The sequence below is a fragment of the Nyctibius grandis genome, chromosome 12 (genome assembly GCF_013368605.1).
Source record: "Nyctibius grandis isolate bNycGra1 chromosome 12, bNycGra1.pri, whole genome shotgun sequence".
In the NCBI taxonomy this organism is placed as follows: domain Eukaryota; kingdom Metazoa; phylum Chordata; class Aves; order Nyctibiiformes; family Nyctibiidae; genus Nyctibius; species Nyctibius grandis.
The window spans coordinates 3,182,127-3,202,797 of NC_090669.1; the positions used below are offsets into that span (position 1 = coordinate 3,182,127).

Sequence of the window (20,671 nt, forward strand, 5' to 3'; positions counted from 1 at the left end):
TACTCTATCAGTTTGATCAAACGAAGCCAAAGGCAAGCTCTGCAGAGTATGAGACTTGAACACCCTCTGGAAAGTGCCAGCATCAAGCAGTATTGCTCTGCAATAGAACAAATGCTTTAAAGTTAGTTAACTCTGGCTTCCTGTGCTGAGCCATGGCCATAATGCTGAGCCACTGCTATATTTCTGAACAGCAGAAAAACCCCACGGTTGGTAGACGCTTGGAGCAGCTGCGTATGTCTGCAGAAAGGTTCTGGGTAAGCTTGTTTTTCAGGAAGAAATGGTGGCAGTCATTGATCCAATCCTGTGAAACCTGAATGTAAAAAACAGGAGGACAAAAACAATCAAATTGATCATTTTTATCTCCACAGTCTAGTAAGCTCAGTACTGAAATGGAACTTCATCAAGGAACAGTTAAGCCAGCGTAATAGCTTGGGCAAACAAGCCAACCGAATTCTCCATTTTCTTCTCCGAGTCTGCAAATACACAGAGGGAAACAGAGAATGATTGTTTCAGAGATCCCTCACGTTTATTTGCTAAAACTATCTTGCATCCCTGGGGTTTCAGCTATAAACAAGCACACAGCAAAGACTTTTTGCTGATATTTTGAAGTCAGGGCATCTGCACTTTGAGGTTGAGCTCTGCAAAAGGACCCACCGCTGCAAGCCTAGAAGCCAAGGAACAGGAATACCCAAGTCCTCATAGACCACAGAGCAGTTCGCAGGCACGTGATCCAAGCCCAGCAGCTGGGTATGCATCCAGCGACAGGCTAGGCCAGACCTCTGATCTTGCTTTGCTACTTCATCTCACACTCTCAATATCAGACACATCCTAAATAATCCATCTCAAGTGAGAGTCGCCACACTACAAAACACTGCTGCATAAAATGATTATATTGGGTAGCAGGCAGTAGCTGTATTGACTGAAGGTTTAGCTTACGACTCTAATCAACTGCCAGCTTAAAGGGTTTTCACGTGGCCACAGTTCCAGCTTGGGGCAGCAACTAACAGCAGTCTTATCACAGTTTCAGCTCAGAGAAGCTGAAGATCTCCAGCCCAGACTGGTGATGGCCACTACAGGTGTCTTTACAAGAAAAGGGTGGTTTCAGCAGAGCTGCTAGTGGATGGGTGTTTGCAGCACAGCTTCAGTTTCTTCAGATGGGGAAAGGAGCTCTGCTGACAGTCAGCGTATCACAGGGGCAGCCAAGGGCTGTGCTCCTCAGCACTGCCAAACCAGACATCTACTGATGGAGAGAAACAACCTTATTTTTCACAAGGTCTGGTATCTGAGGGAGGGAAGGTGGAAGCCAGTTAAATGCTGTTGAATACTGATTAGGACCATGAACAGTAAAGAGGTTTGAGGAAATAGCAAAAAGGAAAATATCCGTATAAGCTTCAACTACAGACTCTCACAATCTTGTGAGAGCCAATGGTAAATGCAACTTATTTCTCAGGTGAAGAAATTGATGCATGGGAAAGTATTTCTTGAACTTAAAGTCAAGCATGAAAATCATGACAAAAATTGGATCAAAATCCATCTTTTCCGATTTCCTGCACTGAAAAACAGCTGCCACAGAAGGCTGTTTTCTAAGTAAATATACCCATCATGGGGTGCCAGTCAGGCAAGGATCCAAAAATTCAAGGGTCAGGCGCTACTCAATATTTGAATCAGTGCAATAAAACACTGCATAAATATTTAAACTGGCACTCCTGCTCCAAAATACTCTTGGAACATATTTCAGCCAGTTGCTTTCAAAGTTTGTAACAGACATTCCCTTCTTCCTTCTGTCCTGTTGAACCTCTGAAAAAAAACCCCATTCCCTGCTTATCCGCAGCACATCTGACAACAGTTTGCTGGTTTGTTTTGAACATGCTGCTTTCAGTCAGCGAGTACAAATGGGCAAATCTAAAGTGCTGAAATCCTGTATCCTTGGCTCTTTATAAGGCCTTGTTCTAAATTCCCCTTAACAAAAAAAAAAACCCAAAACACCAAAATTCCAGAATACCCTCCATTTTTATACCTCATTTATAACCTCTGACTTCAAAAGCTAAAAGCTTGGGCTCCATTTTAGCTATCCTCACAGTGTGTGCTATAAAATACCATAAGATGCAATTTGTCATTAGACACTTCCAAACTATGGATGAATTATAATATTTGCTTAGATCTGAATATAAATCTCAAGAAGTCAAAGCACAGTGACAAATGCATTTTGATATTCCATGTGCAATTGAATCTCTTGTTTTAGCTTGACATAGAAAAAAAATCATTATTAAAGTCATTAATGTAAGTTATGATTATGAGATTGCAGGGCAACATTTTCCTATTATGAGTCCCGTGCTGCTCTGCCCAGCCCCTACTTTTAACCGACGCAACACTCGATGAGATAGAAGTTGCCGTAAACGGAGGTAGAAGCTACGCAGATGTGCACTGACAATATCCCACCTGGCTGCACACTCTAACAATTCAATCCATTGAGTTGCAGCTCTGCTGAACATTCCAGTCCTGAGATCTCCACAGTTACACTCGATACTGATTAGCAGAACCTGCTCCTATTTCAGCCTTCATTTCCCTGTGCTTGTACATCCTAGGTCTGTCAGCATAATTCTGCTCCAAAACAGCTGAAGTTTCTCTTGAAAACAAAGTTAAAAATTCTGTTAAAAGATATGTCAATAACACTTACATTCTATTACCAAAAAAATTTGTGATTCTTAAACACATCTAACTACTGACAGCAGAAATTTGACATAGCATCTGACATCTGCAACATTTTGCTTCTCCTACTGGTAGCAATAGCTTGTTCAGCAGATGCTCCTAGTAGCACCTATGCAAGTCCTTCAAGAGATTAATAGTAAGAACAAACAAAAACCCAAAACCAAACCCAAAAGCAAGGAATGAAAGACAACTCTTCCTTAACAGGTTTAGTTTTGCTGGGCTGTCAGAAGTAACAAGCAACTAAATCTTTGGTACTAATGCAAAAGGGAGCTCTGATGATCCCAGAGATCAGATTACTCCATCAGAATGCACCGTGGTGTATCAAAAGGCACTGCTGTCATACAAACACTCTGAAAGGCAGCGCTGCACTTATGATGGCCCTGGAAAAGAAGAGTCCAACAGAAACAGCTGTGAGACTGTCAGTCTGAGTAAACAAGACTTAGACTGTAAAGCTGTCCCCATCAATGAAAGCTAAATTTATTAATACACTGCACTGCTTTCACAAACAGCACTGCAAGGTCCAGCACTTCAGCCTTTTCAGGGCCATTGGCCTTACTCTAAGCAGCACTACTGTGTGACCACCTGGAGGCCTCTCCATCAAAGAGAGAGGTTGCCACTCCTGGTGCTGGTATGATGCCACTCCTGGTTTGTTCTCGAAGCTGTAATTTAATTTTTTTAAAGATAATTAGTCGATACTACACAGCAAGGCCAAAGATCTGGTTCTATAACTGTGGCAAAGGGTTGTTTCAAGATGGGAAAAAAATGCAGTAAAATAGATCAATAAGCTCAAGAGTTACATTTAAACTCTGAGGTCCTCCCTACCCTGCCCAAGAACAAAAGGCTCCACAAATACACACATTTAACAGAACTCCTCAGCTTCTCAAGGAAGTGCATTAACTACACATTCAGCTTACAAAAATAAATTGCAACACTTGCTGAAAAATAAATTGTGAAAGAAACAAAAAGCCCTTTTCTTCAGTCACACGTGACAGCGATTCAATTTCACTGTCTGCTGCATGCATTTCATATAACGCAGATAGGTACAGGACGCTGGTCAGGACAGTTTTCAATTTATCACTCTGGAACTTCAGTCAGGAAAAGGATGAAATGAAGCAAGCCGTTGCCTTTGACACTAGCAAAAGAGCCTCGCTAATGCAAAGGCACAGCCTGCCTGGCTATCTGTGCTCTTCAGTGGCACATCCAACCAGATGCATCCAACTCTTGCACTACATGCAGCGCAGAAGTGAGCCTTCGCCTGTTCAACTTGCTTAAAGTCAATTAATCAGCCTATAAAATAGTGCCAGTAAAAACCACTTCCATTATAAATGGTGGCTATCCTTCTCCTGCTTCAGCATCTGACTCTAATTTCAAAGTTTCCATGGTAAGGTTCATACAAAGTATCTGAGAAAAATTCTGTTTCAAGAAACCAGTTAAACAGTTGCTTTTACGAACAGATATATGTGGCCATGGACCAGGCAAAGAACATCTTCTGCACAGTCTATTAACGTAAAGGATACGGGCTTTAGAGCAAAAGCTTACACCATCTTCCTTGGTATGAGCTGGCCATAACCATTCAGCATGCTTGCAACAGGACAAACACCGGATTTGCACATCCCAGTACCAAGGGGTGTTCTTTCCTGTAGATGACAACAATCCAGGGTGCTAAAGGCAAAAGGATCCACCTCAGAGGTCTGCATAAAATCAATGGATTTAGAAACTCCTCTGAGGTGGCAAGATGAACCTTCTCTGGATCCACGAGGGCACTTCCCACATGCAACATGTTCTGCTGAGCCGTCTCTGCAACAACGTGAGTCTTTGAATTGTGCTTCCCACCTCCCTCTCAGAATATGGGGCTTCAGGCAACATTTGTTGCCAGGACGCCTTGCTAATACATAATATATTGGCTGGAAATTAGTATTTCGTCTCAGAGAGAAAATGTTACAGGCACTTCTTTAGAGGCAATGAATGCAGAAGAGTTTGAGGAAGAAATCTTGTGAGACAACCAGAGCAAACCTATAACCAAGAGAAGATAGAGCTATTGAGACAAACAACTAAATCCTGCCCTTTAAGACAGACTGCAGGTTCAATCCCCTGATGCTCATTTTACTGCTGGAAAGAGATCTGTTCTGCTCTTCTGCTGCAAAAGGACATTATTTCTCCACAAAGCTTAGCTTTGGGTTATTTATTGTAGGGATAACTTCTGACTGAAAAGCAAGACTTGCTTCTTTTTTTCCTGGTGATGCTTTGCAAAAGGCATGCCATTTCTGGCATCCCTGGGGATGGATGGACTCACATGTAACATTTCCTCCCCAAACCCAGTGCCCCTAAATGGCAGCAAGAACCATCCAGCCTTCAAAACAGGCCCCAGATTCTTTTCACACAGAGGACTGCCCCGCTGACTCGGTCGACCTACCGTAACAGGGGCAGGAGAAGGCCTAGAGGTTCCCAGCTGCCTTCTGACAGCTTTCAAATGACACAGCATAACACACCTTACATACTGGAGAGACTCCTCTGGAAGATAATAGAGAAAGCAAGGAAAAAGCAGGCAAAAAAAAGTAACTCAGAGGAATGAAGGAAAGGAGATGACAACTCTGCTACAGCGACTAACAGAAACATAACCAAGTGACAAGTTACAGATCAACTCTTAGTCAGAGATTTTACACAACTAGTTGATGGTAACCCCTTCCCAGCTCAGCTCCCCCCAGTTCCAGCAGCAAGCCAGAGGACATGTCCACCTTGAGTGCCTATTTCCATAATTCACTAAATCATAAGCGTATTAAAAATAGAAACCATTGAGAAGATGAGAAGTTTTTCCTCAGAAGAGAAAAAAAAAGGACATTAGAAAAGGTAGAGAATAAGGCAGCTAAGGGTACAAAACCACAGACAAACAACAAAACATTTAGCATAGCACATCAACGAATTACATACAGCACTATCATGCACTTCATTCTACCAGCAAACATGGAGCCACAACATTAACCTCAAGTCAAATAGCAAAACAAAAATAAGAGAAGCAATATTGAGTCACTGTATCTGTTCAGTAATCAAGCTTGTTACCATTAGAGATGAGCTGCAAATTTTCTGGATAAGCCATCTTTAACCTTGGAAAAATTAAATCAAGCTAGACAGGGACTAAGGAGAGAAATATAGCAGTGTTAGCTATGTGAGAAACAGAGTACAGTGTCCACGTCCACAGCGAGGTGGGTCTTTGCATCCAGCTTCCACCATTTAGCTTTCACTAGGACCTCAGGATGGGCAGTCCCTTTCACTCCAGACACGGTGGGACTTCTGACTACTGAATTAGTGCTTATTTCAGAGCCGTTAAAGCCTTTATGTTTTTGTATCTCCTTAACAGAGTAAAAGGATTTAAACATGCCATTTTCTGCTACAAGCCTTGCAGCAGGAGGGGAAAGAAATAAGGAACAAATGTTTCAGAGTTACTATACGGTAACCATAGCAGGCAAAATCAATTACAGCTGAGAGGATCTGGAGATAACATGCAGGTTCCCACTCATCTATTTGAAATGTAGGGGTTTTTTTCCCCTCTCCATTTCCTCCCCCACTTCTCTTCAGAAATGTCTTTTCTCAACATTAGAATCTGGCCTGAAGAATCCTACTGGCTTGCAAACACATTTAGAGATAAGGATTTGTCATGATACTGTATGGTATCCCCACCTGTGCCCTCCCACTTATCTGAGATTAAAATCAAATCCTTCACAGATTGCTCCTTCTGCCTTTCACACCAAGTTTGGCTGCACTGAACTTTATTATCAGAGAAACCAAACAATAATGTGGCTTTTTTATCAAGAACACCGTGTAAGCTGGACAGCCACTCTCAAAAGAGAAACTGCAGGACAGATTTGGGGAATTAGCAAAAGCGTGTATGCCCCCTTACGTGATGCAGACAGGAACACATTCAGGATGGATAACATTAAAAAGGAACCAAATAAGAGCTGACACTTTAAAAGTCTGTGAAATAAATGATCTAGAAAGAGCAGATCCTGAAATCCAGTTCATACAGGTCCAAACAACAAGGAAAGGATGTCTGTTTAAGTGATGCCAAGCTCAAAACCAATAAAAGGAAATAAATTTTAACACAATCTGTAATTGAATTGTGGAACTTACTACCATAGGAAGATGGCAAGGCCAAAAACATAATGGGATTAAAAAGTGACTCACTATGTATATGGATATTGACAATATCTAGAGCTGTGTTTAACAATAAAACTGTGGAAAGAATTATTATCCCTCATGCTTTGGGGTTTTAACCAATTTCTAACCACCGGAGAACAGGGTGAAGCCCAAGAAAGCAAGCAGATATCCCCATGAACGTCTCTGTCAGTGTTTCTCCTCCGAATTATCCCATGCTGGTCATTAGCATGTAAAGGCAACTGAATAGACATGTCCCAAATCCGATCTAATAAATCAACTACGACAAACTTAGTTTCAGCTGATCGCACAGCTCCGATTCAAGTCTAGGATAGCCAACTGAACCGTCCAAAATGGTTTAATAAAGCTGCTGAAACTGAAATTAAACACTGACACGTTTACCACAGTCTTTCCTCATTCACCAGCCTTTGAACAGCACTCACATAACACTGGTAAGCTTTCCCTTTGCTCCCTCAAAAACGCCACGAGTTAGAAAAATCTCTCTCCCCTTCCCCATCTCCACCCCACCATGAACACTGGAGATATCGCATAATCCAGGAGTTGGTGCTTTGAAAGGACAGTCCACAGAGACTTGCACCACAGTCAACAAAAGCTGGCAAAATGCTATTTTATTCTCTATAAAGTTATTTTAAAACTAAGTCTCTCCAAGCTTCTCAAGCCATTTTTACCAAGCAACAATTAAGCATGCTGTTCCAATTAAGTTAAAAAATAATGTTAGCTGTGGCTCAAAATGCTGCATAAGCAGATCCTTTCTGGCAGAAGCACCATGCATCTTGCATGCTTGCTGAGATACAAATAGGGGAATGGTATAGAAAATTTCCAACTCATCTCCTTAAGCTTCTTTCCGTCATTTCCATGTGCACGGAAAACCAGCATGAGACATTTCACAACAATTGCTTTTTGTTTAAACAGGAGTTTAATGATTTAGCTAAAAGTAAGTAAATAACCCTCTTGCACCCAAAATACCACGAAAGCACAGACCTGAGTAAAGAGGTAGGGCAGGAGGTAATACATGGCTCCAAAGTAGGAAAGGAAAGGGAATAAATATAACTGGAGTAAGAGCAAAAATGAGAGTGGAAGAAAGATGAGAAATAAAGGACAGGAAAGAAAAGAAAAAGGAGGCAGCGAGAACGGAAGCTGTGCCAAAAATCTAAATGAGAGGAGCAAATGCATGTGTCCTTAGTTCCACCTCAAAAGGCTGCAACTTTCTTTCAGGAGCATATCTTGGCAGGAACAAGAATCCATTTTGACTTCAAAAAGGAAAGCTAAAACACATCTATACACATCACCCAAACATTTCTTCTGCAAACTGCCAAATTTTCAGGCTGCCGTTTTGCAGGGGGAAGCTTAAGTACATCCACAGTTTGATGCCCAGGCACTGGTAAACAGCTTACACACTTACTAGTGACTATTTTAAACCAAAGCTTAATAATGCCTAGGATTAATTTTGGATGTGGAATCAAACTGACTAATTACTAGAGTGCAGAAGAGGACATGCACAACAATATACCTGTGGCCTTTCCCTGACTAAATTATGCAAATCATTTAGTAATAAACCCCAGTGGAATTATCAGTGGAGTAACACTTTCAAGAGGCCCGAGTAAATTAGGGGGGCTTGAAAGGAGGGGAGGGAGTCCAGAGCTGCAGCAGCTGCTGGTTTTTCTAATAGATGTGATGAACAGCCTCATTGGAAAGAAAGTGTCCAGGGTTTTATGCTGCTTGTGAGCACAGGAGTTCAGCGAGACAGTCTGGCCTGCCCACATCACAAACTTCCCTTGAGAAAGTGTGATTTGTTTTGTACAGCTCACAGCATCGTGAGGGATTAGTTGAGAAAGATGCTCAAGACAACGCTTAAGTAATAAAGATACTAGCAAAAAACCCTACAAAAACAATAGCTCAGGAGAAAGGTAACAAACCCATCTCTCTTTGCATAGGTCTGCCCCAAGCCACTCTGCCCCATTTCAGAAAAGTTTGCTGAAGATCAGGATTATTTTCTTCCTATTGCAGTGGGGAAGTTATCTTTATTTCTCCTTTTCAGAGGTAAGAACTGAAAAGCCATACTGGCTTAAATGGGTAAACGTTCATTTTTCAGTCCCAAACTTAAAGCTTAAATCCATTAACCCACCGCAACACCAGGACAGAAAGCTTCAGCCATCTGTGAAAAGTCCCTGCAACAAGACCTCTGCAAGGCTGTGAGCAGGGCTTCCCAAAGCCCAGGGTCTTTGTTTCCAGTTTCCACAGAGGCACTAGAAGGACATACCATGGTCCACTCAGGAAAGAACTGGATTACTTCAAAAATACATACATGAAAAAGAAACAACACTCCAAACTATGGTCTTATGCTGTTACTATCCAAAAATGTTAATATTTTTGAAACGTAATTTACTTCCTTGTTAATTTTTCACATTTTTTCGCCTTAAATGCAACAAAGATGAATTGAGTTCACTTCTGTGTATAGCCAGTTCCACTGTTAAATTCCAGCACAGCTCTGCAGATCTTTTATTTCAGAGCTATAATCAAGGCACTGGAAATCTCCAAATCCTCTCCGGTAAAGTCTACACTTTCTTTGTAGTGGTTTCAAAATTGATGGAAATATCAGTATTTTACAAAACAAAAATGGAGTGGTGCTTTGCAAAAGCTACATTTGAGCCCCAAATAAATAAATAAAACCATCTCTTCAGCCCAAGTTCTATCAGATGATACATGGAGGTGGTAAATTGCCAGGCTGCAAGAATTTGCATCTCAGCGTTGTTTCTTCTCACCAATCTGTGTAACCACAGAGATGAAACCATTCTACTAAATTTTTCCAGCACGATGAAAACCCTAATTCCAATAGTTCATTTGCACATGCTGAGCACACACTGTCTAGGGCAGTAGTCAATACAAGACCTCAGCAAGCACTAAATTAATGGGACGGCGTGACATTAAGAGGTACCGCTTTGCCAGAAGTGCCGTCCTCCTGGTAAGATGCAACATGGATCCTGAAAGTCATTAATGATCCCACATTACTTCTTGCAATAGTAACATTGCTCCAAGCAGGGTCTTGGTGGAATTCTGACTCGGATAATCACATCCCACCAGCCAAAGTTCGCTCTACAGCTACACGTGGTGTTTTAAAGGGTCCTGCAATGCTACTGAGATGTCTACACCTCAGCACAGGAGAGGCTGCATTTTGGATATGTGATCTCCAAACTGCCTTTTATACTGTATTTACCCTTTCACAAGTTAACTTTCAATTAGGAATTGGAACAATTTTCATCAAAAGGCAGAGCTATGCAGCGTAAGGAGGAAAAAAGGGGAGGGGGGAATGAAGTCAAGTGTTACAACTCAAAATCTGGTCTCTGTTTTAAGATGTTTATGATAGATACTTCAAAGATGTTTATTAAAAGTCTACAGTCGTACCTATTTTAGATGCAAAGAACATATCTGGACTGCACAGACAGGAAATATAAAGTGTGCCAGGACACAGCAGAATTTAAATAGATCAATAAACATAGCTACTAGAACAAGAGTTCGCAATTTTTCCATCTCATGACCTTGCACTAGCATAAAGTTTTGAAACGTCCCTTTCATACTCTCTTGTTTACCCATGATGAAAGAGAAAGGCAGATCATACCTCTTCTCTCCCTGTCCCTAACCCCTTAGGGTTAGGAATCCATGATCAGAACCATGATGAACTGGAAGATCACCACATAATTACTCCAGTTAGCATGCAACCAAGCAAACAAAAGAAATTTGAAATAATTCAGTATCACAGTATTGATTGAGTGACTGTAATCTGGCCAACCAACAAAATGCCATAGAGTATTCTACATTAAATGTGCCACGGTTTGGGTTTTTGGGGCATGTGTGTGCTTGTTTTTAAGGTTGATAAAGCCATGGTAATTTAAAACTGCACTACTAAATCATGCTACTAAACCAGAAATGAAAACTAGAGAAAACTGCTGCTTAGATGTAAACTAAGCATGTGAGGGAAAAAGTGACAAGCAAAAAAATAACACCCAAAACCCCCAAATACATTCTCGACGTTTTGTGCTTCTCTTTTTCCCCTCTCTTTTTATAGAGTGTTATTCACTTACCTACCTGATGCCAGAAGAAGCTTTTTTGGGGGTTGGTGTTTGTTTTGTGTTTTTTTTTTGTACTGAAAAACAAGCAAACAAAACCAACCCCACTCTGGCTATGAAACAGAGGAGCCTGCACTCTTAAACCCCAGTCACATCCCAGTCTCTGCACACCTTGGCATTTCCCAGGAGATTCTTTGATCAGCACAGGCCTTGGGAGGCTCAGGGCCAACCCCTCCATTCAGAGGGGCCCTGAATCAGTGCCAGGAAGGTGGCAGACAGGCCACCGAACCCCTGGCTGCCTCGCCAAGGCTGTGTGCTGCGGAAGCCCTTGAAAGTCTTGTCACCCAGCAGAGAGCCACAGGCAGGCTGCAGTTTTCCTTTAGAGGTTTATGTAAAATTGTTACATGTTACCTAAAAGAAGGGAGACATGCAAACATCAGAGATGAGAAAGTTTCTGTAATTTATATTTCTAAGGTCCACATCCCTTAACTCCATTTGCTGCGTGTCAAAACACTCATTCATTCCACATCACTGCTTTCTTCAATTGTGTTAAAACTGCCTCCGGCTACATTTAATTACCAGGATATTTATATTTGTGATTTACACACCTAAATGTATACATTAAGGGTCAAATCCTGAATGAAATCAATGAGACAACCTAGGCAAAGAAGACAGCAGGGTTTGACACTAGCATGCTCTAGCAATGGGAGGAAAAAAAATGACTTCTGAGAACCTTTGTAGAGAGATATTTTTGGAGCATAAGACTTCTACAGCTTTTGAAGAATTCACAACTAGGACCGTAAGTAATATCTCATTTGGACTACAGCAAAGAAACTAACAGCTAACAATCAATGCTAAAAAAAGCAAAGTAGAAGGCTGTCCTCTTGCATTCACTGTCCTGGCTCTGCAATGGTTAAAAGGTCCCCACAGCTGTGCTGGCATCATCGATTAGGGTGAACAAGGAAGCTACAGAAAAATAAAGCCACCTTAATTTCAAGCTCCATTAGAACTGAAGGACTCGGGGAGGGAGAAATCAATGTTTGGCAAATGGGAAAGGACAAAATCTGCAAAAGGAAAAATGCATTTTCAGGCTAAGCTAATGCAAACAATGGATGGTGAACAGTACTTGAGGCTGCCCCTTTAAGGTTGTGTCAGCATTTCCATTTATAAACTCTGATTTTAGTTACACTCTAGTAGATTACCACAGGCTTTGGTATTATTCTAGCTGATACCACAAAGTACATCACAAATGGTAATATAAAATAGCAGTAAGAGCTCACTGGTTGAATAATGCACCCTTTTGGTACCTGATGTCAGAGTAAGCATTTTTAAATGACAAGTCACCCGCATACATACACACGAACAGAACATACAGTGCTGGGGCGAGCATCCTGGGACCCAGGTTCTACCAACGCTAAAACAGAAGTCAAAGCTGTCTTTGATACGAAGCCTGTTCTTGGTACTCTGAAAAACTTGAAAATATCCCAGGTACTTAATTTCAGTCTGCCTCAGCTGCCACTTGGACAGATTTCAGTCTAACCTTCTGCCCTCATTTAGATAAAAGCTCTTATTTCTGTATCTGGACCTCCAGAGAGCTACTCAGTCAATACTCTGAACATCCACACCCAGAAATCAAACCCAAAACCTAGTAATGCAACCTTTAATTTCAGTTCTGCCTACATCAGAAGGCCAAAGTGAAACTGTTGTACAAATGAGATAATTAGACAAAACTTTCCTTTGGTGTAATGGAGCCAGGACTTCACCTCAAACTTTCTAAGCAGATAAGCAATGTATGCAAGGAGAGCTCGTGTTCGTTTCTAGAGTTCACTTCACAGATCTGCACAGAGCTGGACCAAGCCTTAAAAGTGAGAACACCACTGTTTCTTAAAGTTACTACCATGACTTCAGGCTTAGACGTTTCAAAACAAGCATACAGGGGGGCTAAACCTAATACCAAGTCATCGTGACATGTTCGAAACACAAAGCATACAGTAGAGCATAACATACAATCAAACTATCTTAGTAGGTATAAATCAGGCCTTGATCCTTGAACTAACCCCCACCAGGTACCCCAAACAAGTCTACTAGAGCTGCACCAAACCCCTCTCTGACGTCCATACATAAACCAAAGAGCACACGTGCAAGAGCCAGGTCCTAGCTCACACGTTACAACAGCACAGCCTTCCCATATACTTGTAATAATTCCTCCTCTGGCTGCCATTACTGCAACCTGACAGAGGTCTGCTACAACACTGCTCACTAGAAGAGGACATCATAATTTCCATCATCAGAAGCGTGAAGAAACGCCTTTTCTGAACAGAATGTCAATATTATGTTTATACACATATACCCCATCTTTGAGATACCAGCTTGCATGATCAACCCTTACCTGGGATTTTTAAAAACCACAAAGAAACAAACAAAACCAACATGCATTTATGTGCTAAATATGGCATTAAGAACATCAAGAAACACTTGACTACCATATTCAACTTTGAAAAGGATTTGGCAAAATAGGGGGTTTTGAGAATTTAGAAAATCTTGATCTTTATAAACTCTTGACATAGGAATTGTCACGAACTGGATGTGTCAAATTGTCCCTTACTGCTCTACTTATCTGTTAGACTGGTAAAATGATAACTTTGTAGGATGTAAAGTTGTCTAGTTGATTCATGTCTAGTTGACATGGTGGTGTCAGGGCAATGGTTGGACTCTATGATCCCAGAGGTCTCTTCCAACCTGACTGATTCTGTGATTCTGCTGTGAGAAGTGTTTGTTGTGTTGCATGCAATTTAAGAACACAATCTTTGAAATGAGAGAGGAAAAATACAAGTTCCTATAATTTAGTGACAAGCCTAAAGTCTTTTTCATAATCTTCCCGGCCTACTGCTCTAGTGGGAGACATTTCCTGGACTCAACCCTTTCATGTGCATGCAATCTACATTTTACAACCGATAAATAATTCAGATAATTAATTGAGCTGCAATTTGGTGTACTTCTTTTTAGTCAGCACTATGGAGTACCATTTAAAAGAGGCTCTGTACAGAAAGTCCCTCCTGCTTGTTAACCCAAGCTGAGGCTTCTACTAAGGTGAATTCCTAGATTCTCTTAACACTTCCTAAATGTCTCACATCAGTGTCCTGGGACTTCATACCCTAGGATGCTCCCCTCTGATTTTTCTTGCTGCGCTTTACTCCCAATATAAGAAACAGGATATTTCCTGGAATTCTCCTTCTGCAGTGCTGACTGCTATCATTTGAGATATTAGATTCCAGCATATCCCTCTATGTTGCCCACGTACAGACTGCTAGAATAGACTGCAACTAAGAAGGAACAGAGACAATAAGTAAATACTTCAGGTAAGAAAGCTGGAGAAGCTCAAGCAAACTGTCAGAGAAATCACTAGATGCAAAGGAGCGATGTGGGACCACATGGTAGGAAGTCTGAGGAGTATTTTCATGCTGCAAGAGCTTTTATAGAATTTAAAAGTCAGCAGAAACCTAAAATTCATACAATAAAGATTTAATCATATTTGTAACCTTCACATAACTGCAACAGTCAGCAAAGGCTAAGCATTAGGTCTACGCCTCTGGCACAAGTGCCCACATTCATCCCCTGAGACACCACCCTCTCCTGTGCTGTGCTGTACCTAGGCTGGACCAATGCAGAGTCCCACCGCAGCTTTACGGGGAGGAAGAGTGCACAGCCTTGCAGTTTCAGGCGCTTATCTGAAAAAAGTTTCAGCCTCTTAATCAAATGAGGCTGTAATTTATGAACTTATAACACTACCCACTCAAACTGAAGCTTGAAGGACACCACACATACAAGAATAACTGAAATATTAAAGAATCTACAAACAACAAGTAAGTTTCAGACAGGATTTAAGCTAAATAAATTTGCTGCAGACTACACAGGTTTGTGAGTAGGTGTATTGAGCATCAGGAAAAGATGGGACTGAGAAAGGACAGCTGAGCCTACAATACTGACGTTAAACTGTGAACCAGGTTTATTAAGTATTTGGGAAAAAGATTTTGTTGGTTAAAATAGAAGAGGTAATGATAGAAAGTGCAGGCTGCAGGCTTGATGCAGACCACCCCAGTCCACAGAATTAAAGCCTACCAGTATGTCTGTGTGAATACTAAGTAACAGCAAAGGAATAGTAAAGTCCTGTAAAACAATAAACCAGATCCCTTCCTTACATCACTCTGCACACTGCCTTCCAGGATACAACAGGAGCAATGTACAGAGGGAGAATTCTACACAGGGTAAAGGGATAGCTACACCTGGCCCGAAATAAACACAAGCCTGAAGAAGCCTTATGAAACTAATTAGCTAGGAAGAACGAAAACAAATCCCAACAATCATCAGAAGGTATAAGAAAAAGTAACATAGGAAGAAACTTTTGTAGCACATATTTATCTAAAGCATCAAGTAATTTTAAGACCTACTCTGAAAGAACAAGATCCTGTTGTGGATGACTGAATACCAGAACCTACAGGTGAGTGCAGAGGCTTGTCCATATTCTAAAAAAGTTACTTTCAGAAAACAGACCATTGTCGACATCAGCCAGACAGCCTGAGATTTGATTGCAATTATCCTCAGACAGAGCAGAGGCTTATGCTCTGCAAAACAACATGAAAATCCTTGCACCTGTTAACTGCAAAACAAACAGGGCCAAAACATTTAAAACTGATGCTTATCTCATGTGCCTGCAAGATGATCTAAAACAAAGCACCTTCCCATGCTTCCCACTGCCAATCAGTTTTAGCTGATCTACTATGAGTGTTTTCTGCACATGGCCTGCAAAAAAATTTAAGATTCAAAGCACACATGTATTAGGCCTCAGACATGAGTAGTTAGATTTAAATTAAAGTGATCACTGATTAAATCACCAGTGTTAATCATGGTTCAAAACAGCAAGCAGGGAACTTTGATTTCAATGATTGATTTTAATCCTGGTTTTCATTTGTACTTTTTAGCTGTTTTCCTAAAGGAAGGGCTGAATCTCATTGGCTGATTTGGCCATTTAAACACATTGCTTTGCAATTAACCCCTGTTTTTATGCTAAATTTGAAGCTTTTCCTAAACAGGAGGATACAATTGTATCTATATTCACAATATAAAATTATTTAAAAAGCACAGTATTTATTCAGAATCTTAAAACGTTTTTATTAAGCTTGAAAACAATGAATGAGAAATTTCTTATTTACTAGATGACTCTTACGCACGCTCTTACACATGCTTTGTGTTAAGCTCCACTAGGATGGGCTAGAATCCTATGAGAAACAGGCCATATAAAAATGTTCAGTCAAGTAAAATGCCTTATATAAAAGAAAAAAGTATCCAGCTTGTATTTAAAAGTCTTTGCATTTCAGCTTGTCTCTGAGACCAAAGAAATCATCATGCAAACAGACCAATATTTAAGAAACTTTCAAGAATGCCTACGCAAGGTTAAGTACCCAGTTCCCACAGAAATCACCTAGAGCTGAAATCAAGGGGTCTCAGACACCAAATTTGTCTAAGCACAGCTGAAAATCTCTTGATTTCAGGTGGTAAGATATTTAAAAAAATAATCTCCTCCCACATCCTTGAAGTTTTTCCAATTAAGAAATCTCATCTGTCACTTAATTTGTATTTTAAAAATTTTTAGTTAAATAATTTTAATAATTTATAGTAAGTTTAGTCCATAATGTCAACTGCCATGAATTCAAACTTAACCACTTCGTTTCTTAAGAAATAAATGCATTCTAATGAAAAACATTCAAATATTGACACGGGTCATAAAAAAATATACTGGAGATGAGAAAATATACTGAGATCACCAGAATATACCAGAATCACCATATCAAATGATAAAGCCTTGAGAGCTGGTATAATTAAAAAAGAAGAAAGCCTTCACATTTTGGTTAAGTAGCCAGTAAAATAAAGTAAAATGTGAGTATTACACAGTCCTATCTGTTTTTTCATATGTCACAAATCTCAGATCCAGAGTCAAGAGCTCCACTGCTTCTGGGCTTGAGAATCTACAATAAGATTTCTCTTAAAGCAGAAAGGAAAAACACCAGAAATCAAAGAAGAGCTAAGAGCAGTACTAAACCAAAACAAAAAAAAAAAAGGAAGAGTTCTTGAAAAAAAATCTAGACAGAATGGGGTCAAGGAAGACATGTACCAAGTTTAACATCACCAATTAGAAATACAACAGCATCAGTATTGGAACAAAGGAATAAAATGAGAAAAGACAAAGTTAACAATGCCAGTGGTTTAGAGCTCTCACTGTATGATCACGCAATAAAGTCTCCAGAGAACACTAATTTTTAGTGAAAGAGAGGGGAAAATCATCTGGGGAGGGTGAGAGAAGATAGCCAAATATGCTAGGAATTGCCAGAAGGTGAAGAGGAGCAAAGGCACAAGAAGAAATCCCGTCTTTGACAAACACATTAGATGCTCCAAGTAGTCAGTTCTCACACACACGCAGAGAGTCACCCCTCTGCGTTCCTAGCCCAAGAGGGCTGAAGGGAGCCCCGTCACAGAGGAGCACTGCCTGCACTGTGAGGAAACATCTCCTTGCCACGGGCCCCAGGGCACACACATAGCCTGCTGGAAAGGCTATGGGGCCTAGAGAATAGGGGATTCAGTACATCGCCCTGAAGACAGGAGAGCACAGGGCTCCCCTAACCCTAGAATGAGATCAGACGAAGGGCCCATCCACCCAAAATGGACAGCACCAAATGCTTAAATAAAACATATCATTAGATAAAATGGGGTAACTTCACACACCTCCCTTCCCTCCTGAAGTTAAGTAGTTTAGGGCATACTACTTCTGTGAAAAAGAAGAGCTTATAACTCTTTTGACCCTCCTAACTTAGCCATCTGCCAGTAAGGAGAGAGAATATAAGCTTCAAAATTATTAACCAATAATTCAGACTTATCTTCAATGCAACCCACAACATCAATTCCATAACCAGCTCTTAACTGGTTTCCACAGATTTCTTCATCATGAAGATATTCTACAAGAGCAGGCAACTATTATAAAGCAAAAATAGAAGGGTCACATTCATTTCTAAGACACCTGGGGAGATGATCTACAGGAAAATTTACATGATTAAATCGCAGTGGTAAAGCATATGAAACATGGCAAAGTCAGTCTACCACCAAGCCAAGGTTATGACATCTGAGATACAGTGAAAGAACAAGCTATACTCACCTCTTTTGCACATTGACTTAAATGCCCCCTATTCCAACACCTCATAATTGCAAAGTGGTTCCACATGTGTTCTTCCCATCAGACCAAAAAAAAAAGGTCTCAAAACTATGAGGGAGAGGTATCCCTGTCCAATTTAGGCTTGCAAAGCCAACAAAGACAGGTCCAAAAAGGCAGTAAGTACACACCTAGCTCCTCTTGACTTCAGCAAGAGCTTGGAACTTAAAGTCCTTCTGCCGATCTGGTACTTAATGCTGCTTTTGATGGCTAACTCAAACTTCTTTCACCATTGAAAGCAGCATCTCTCCTCTGTACTTCCTCTAGCCAGTGAATTAAACACAGAGCAAGACTATTTCCACAACGGCCTTAGAAGAGCTTTGAACCACAACACCGGAATGGCAGTTACAAGGGCAGTGTAATTCACATGTCAGAAATGCCCCTACCTGGATGTCTGTGTCCTTCACAGGTTCAAGAGGCTCAAATGTAGTGGCTGCACTTAGACTCTCTAGTCGCTGAGAAATGTGAGATATATCAAGCCCTCTAGACCCAAGAAGAACAGACCTATAAGGAAGAAATTGTACAGGTATGAAATTTGTATTGAATGGACAGAGCTCTCAACACAAATTCATTGCCAATATTTAGGTCAGCAGCTAGCCATGTTCAGCCAGTGCTCCCAGCTGTGTTATGAAAACCACACAAAAACCAAACCTGGAGCAGCCCTATGTGTACATCTAACCACCCCAGCTGAACTCTTTCTGCTGTTCCACTGCAGTACTGCACAGCTGCCAAGTCCTTCCAGACAGAAAAATTCCATAGCATGTTGGTAAATGTCTTCAGCAGCAGCCAGAACAAGGTACTGCACTGTTTGGCTTTAGTGCCTGAAATCAGGAATGGTAGCTCCTTGGATACATCCTTCAATTACTGTATTTTTTTAATTTGTAGGTAGGAGAAAGGCGGGAGGGAAAAAAACAAAAACCAAAACAGCTTTGCAGTCATTCCGTTTCTCCCATACACGTCCTCCCAGCAAGCCTCCCCACAGGTTAGAAACCAAACCTGTAAACAGCTCCTACCCTCTGCGTAGTTTCCCATGGCAGTGCTCCGTACTTACGCCTTAACATCTGCAGTCTCCTGGGAGGTGCGGGTCAGAGTGCGGGAACGCAGGCGCTCCCCGGCCTGCTGGATCTCCTGCAGGTTGCGTTCCACATGAGGGAGCTCAGAGATACCTTCTGTCTCGGCTGCAAGCTGTTCTGCCTGCTGGAGAAGCTCTCCAAAGCCTTCCGTATCCATCTCTGTTGCAGGTTTCACTCAAGATGCACAGAAACCTTCAGAGAAAGAGAGAAAATTCTTGCTCAGCTATAACCAGATTCTATACCTACAGGAGCACAGACCAGCAAGAGTGGGTCTTCTAGAATATTTGCAGCTAAATCAGCGACATGCTACGAGCACCTGGCACCTCTGTAAAGCCACAGGACAAGACCATAGAAATCTAGTCTTGCTAAATGGTGCTACAGACATGGGAATCTCCAGCACAATCCCTCTCTCTTAGCATTTGCACCCTAACCCAAAGTGCCTGGGATCAAATAAGACAAACCAGATCTCAAGCATTAACTCCAGCTCTTTATCATTTACTCAAAAGTAAAATCAATGGAGACTATCTGGTTCAAGGGAGCCCACCAAGAAGAAAAGAGGGCATTTTTACAAACCAAAAATAGCCTGCAATTCAAGTATTTCTTGATACCCCTCAATCATACCAAAGCAATTTAACAGTAAAATTTTAATATTCCTCATGTCCTCAGTCTCACCACCATTCCCAAGTACAACTGCCAGTGGCAACAGCACTGCTTTTGTCTGTCTGGACAAGTGATTTAAAAGCATTGCATGATGATTCATTCAGACATATGCAATTAGAAAGAGAAACTGATCCCTACTGCCTGGGTGCCAGGACAAACCCTAACAGCCGCCATCCAGGAATGGAGAATTTCACAAGGACTCCCCACCCACTTCTAGAAAGCTAGGAGCTACTGGGGGAGGCAGCGATCGTATTTGCACTGACTTGTTTATCAGCAGAGACAGCGGAGACTGGATTTGTTTGAAGAGATTAGCATGTCAGCGAGATGGAGGGGCACGGGGGTGGTGGAAATCAGCAGTTTCATGCCCTGCAATGCAGTACAGAACATCTTTCCAGTGTTTACTTGCGATAACTCAGGTGCACCCCTGCCAGAAGCTGCCTCTGTTGGCAGACACCAACGAGAACAACCACACTCCCGTACAGTTAAGAACTGATCAGATCCTCTGGGAGCAGCGACTGCAAGAACAGCACAGACTTCAGCTTGATTTCATCTGATCCGGTCCACTTCCTCTTTTCATTACCAACGAGATAAAAAGCCAAGAGCATAAGAAGGCACTAACTTCTCACAGCACTGAAACCAAAAGCATGGAGAATCAGTGCACCATAAAACTGCTCCCAGACCTGCACTTTTTAGCTGTAGACTCCACGTCAATACCATAAAAGGTCTGTCCCATAAAT

At 41.3% G+C, this 20,671-nt stretch overlaps 1 protein-coding gene across 1 annotated transcript in view; it reads right to left on the reverse strand.

The window, feature by feature from the left end:
* Positions 1 to 20,671, reverse strand: part of NUP93 (nucleoporin 93) — an 81,986-nt gene that overhangs the window by 57,005 nt on the left and 4,310 nt on the right. The window contains exons 2-3 of the mRNA XM_068411237.1: positions 19,253 to 19,466; positions 18,588 to 18,705 (exon numbers count right to left, since the gene is read on the reverse strand). Coding sequence (XP_068267338.1) covers positions 18,588 to 18,705; positions 19,253 to 19,431 — 297 coding nt within the window. The 5' untranslated portion in view covers positions 19,432 to 19,466. The remainder of the gene's footprint in view (positions 1 to 18,587; positions 18,706 to 19,252; positions 19,467 to 20,671) is intronic.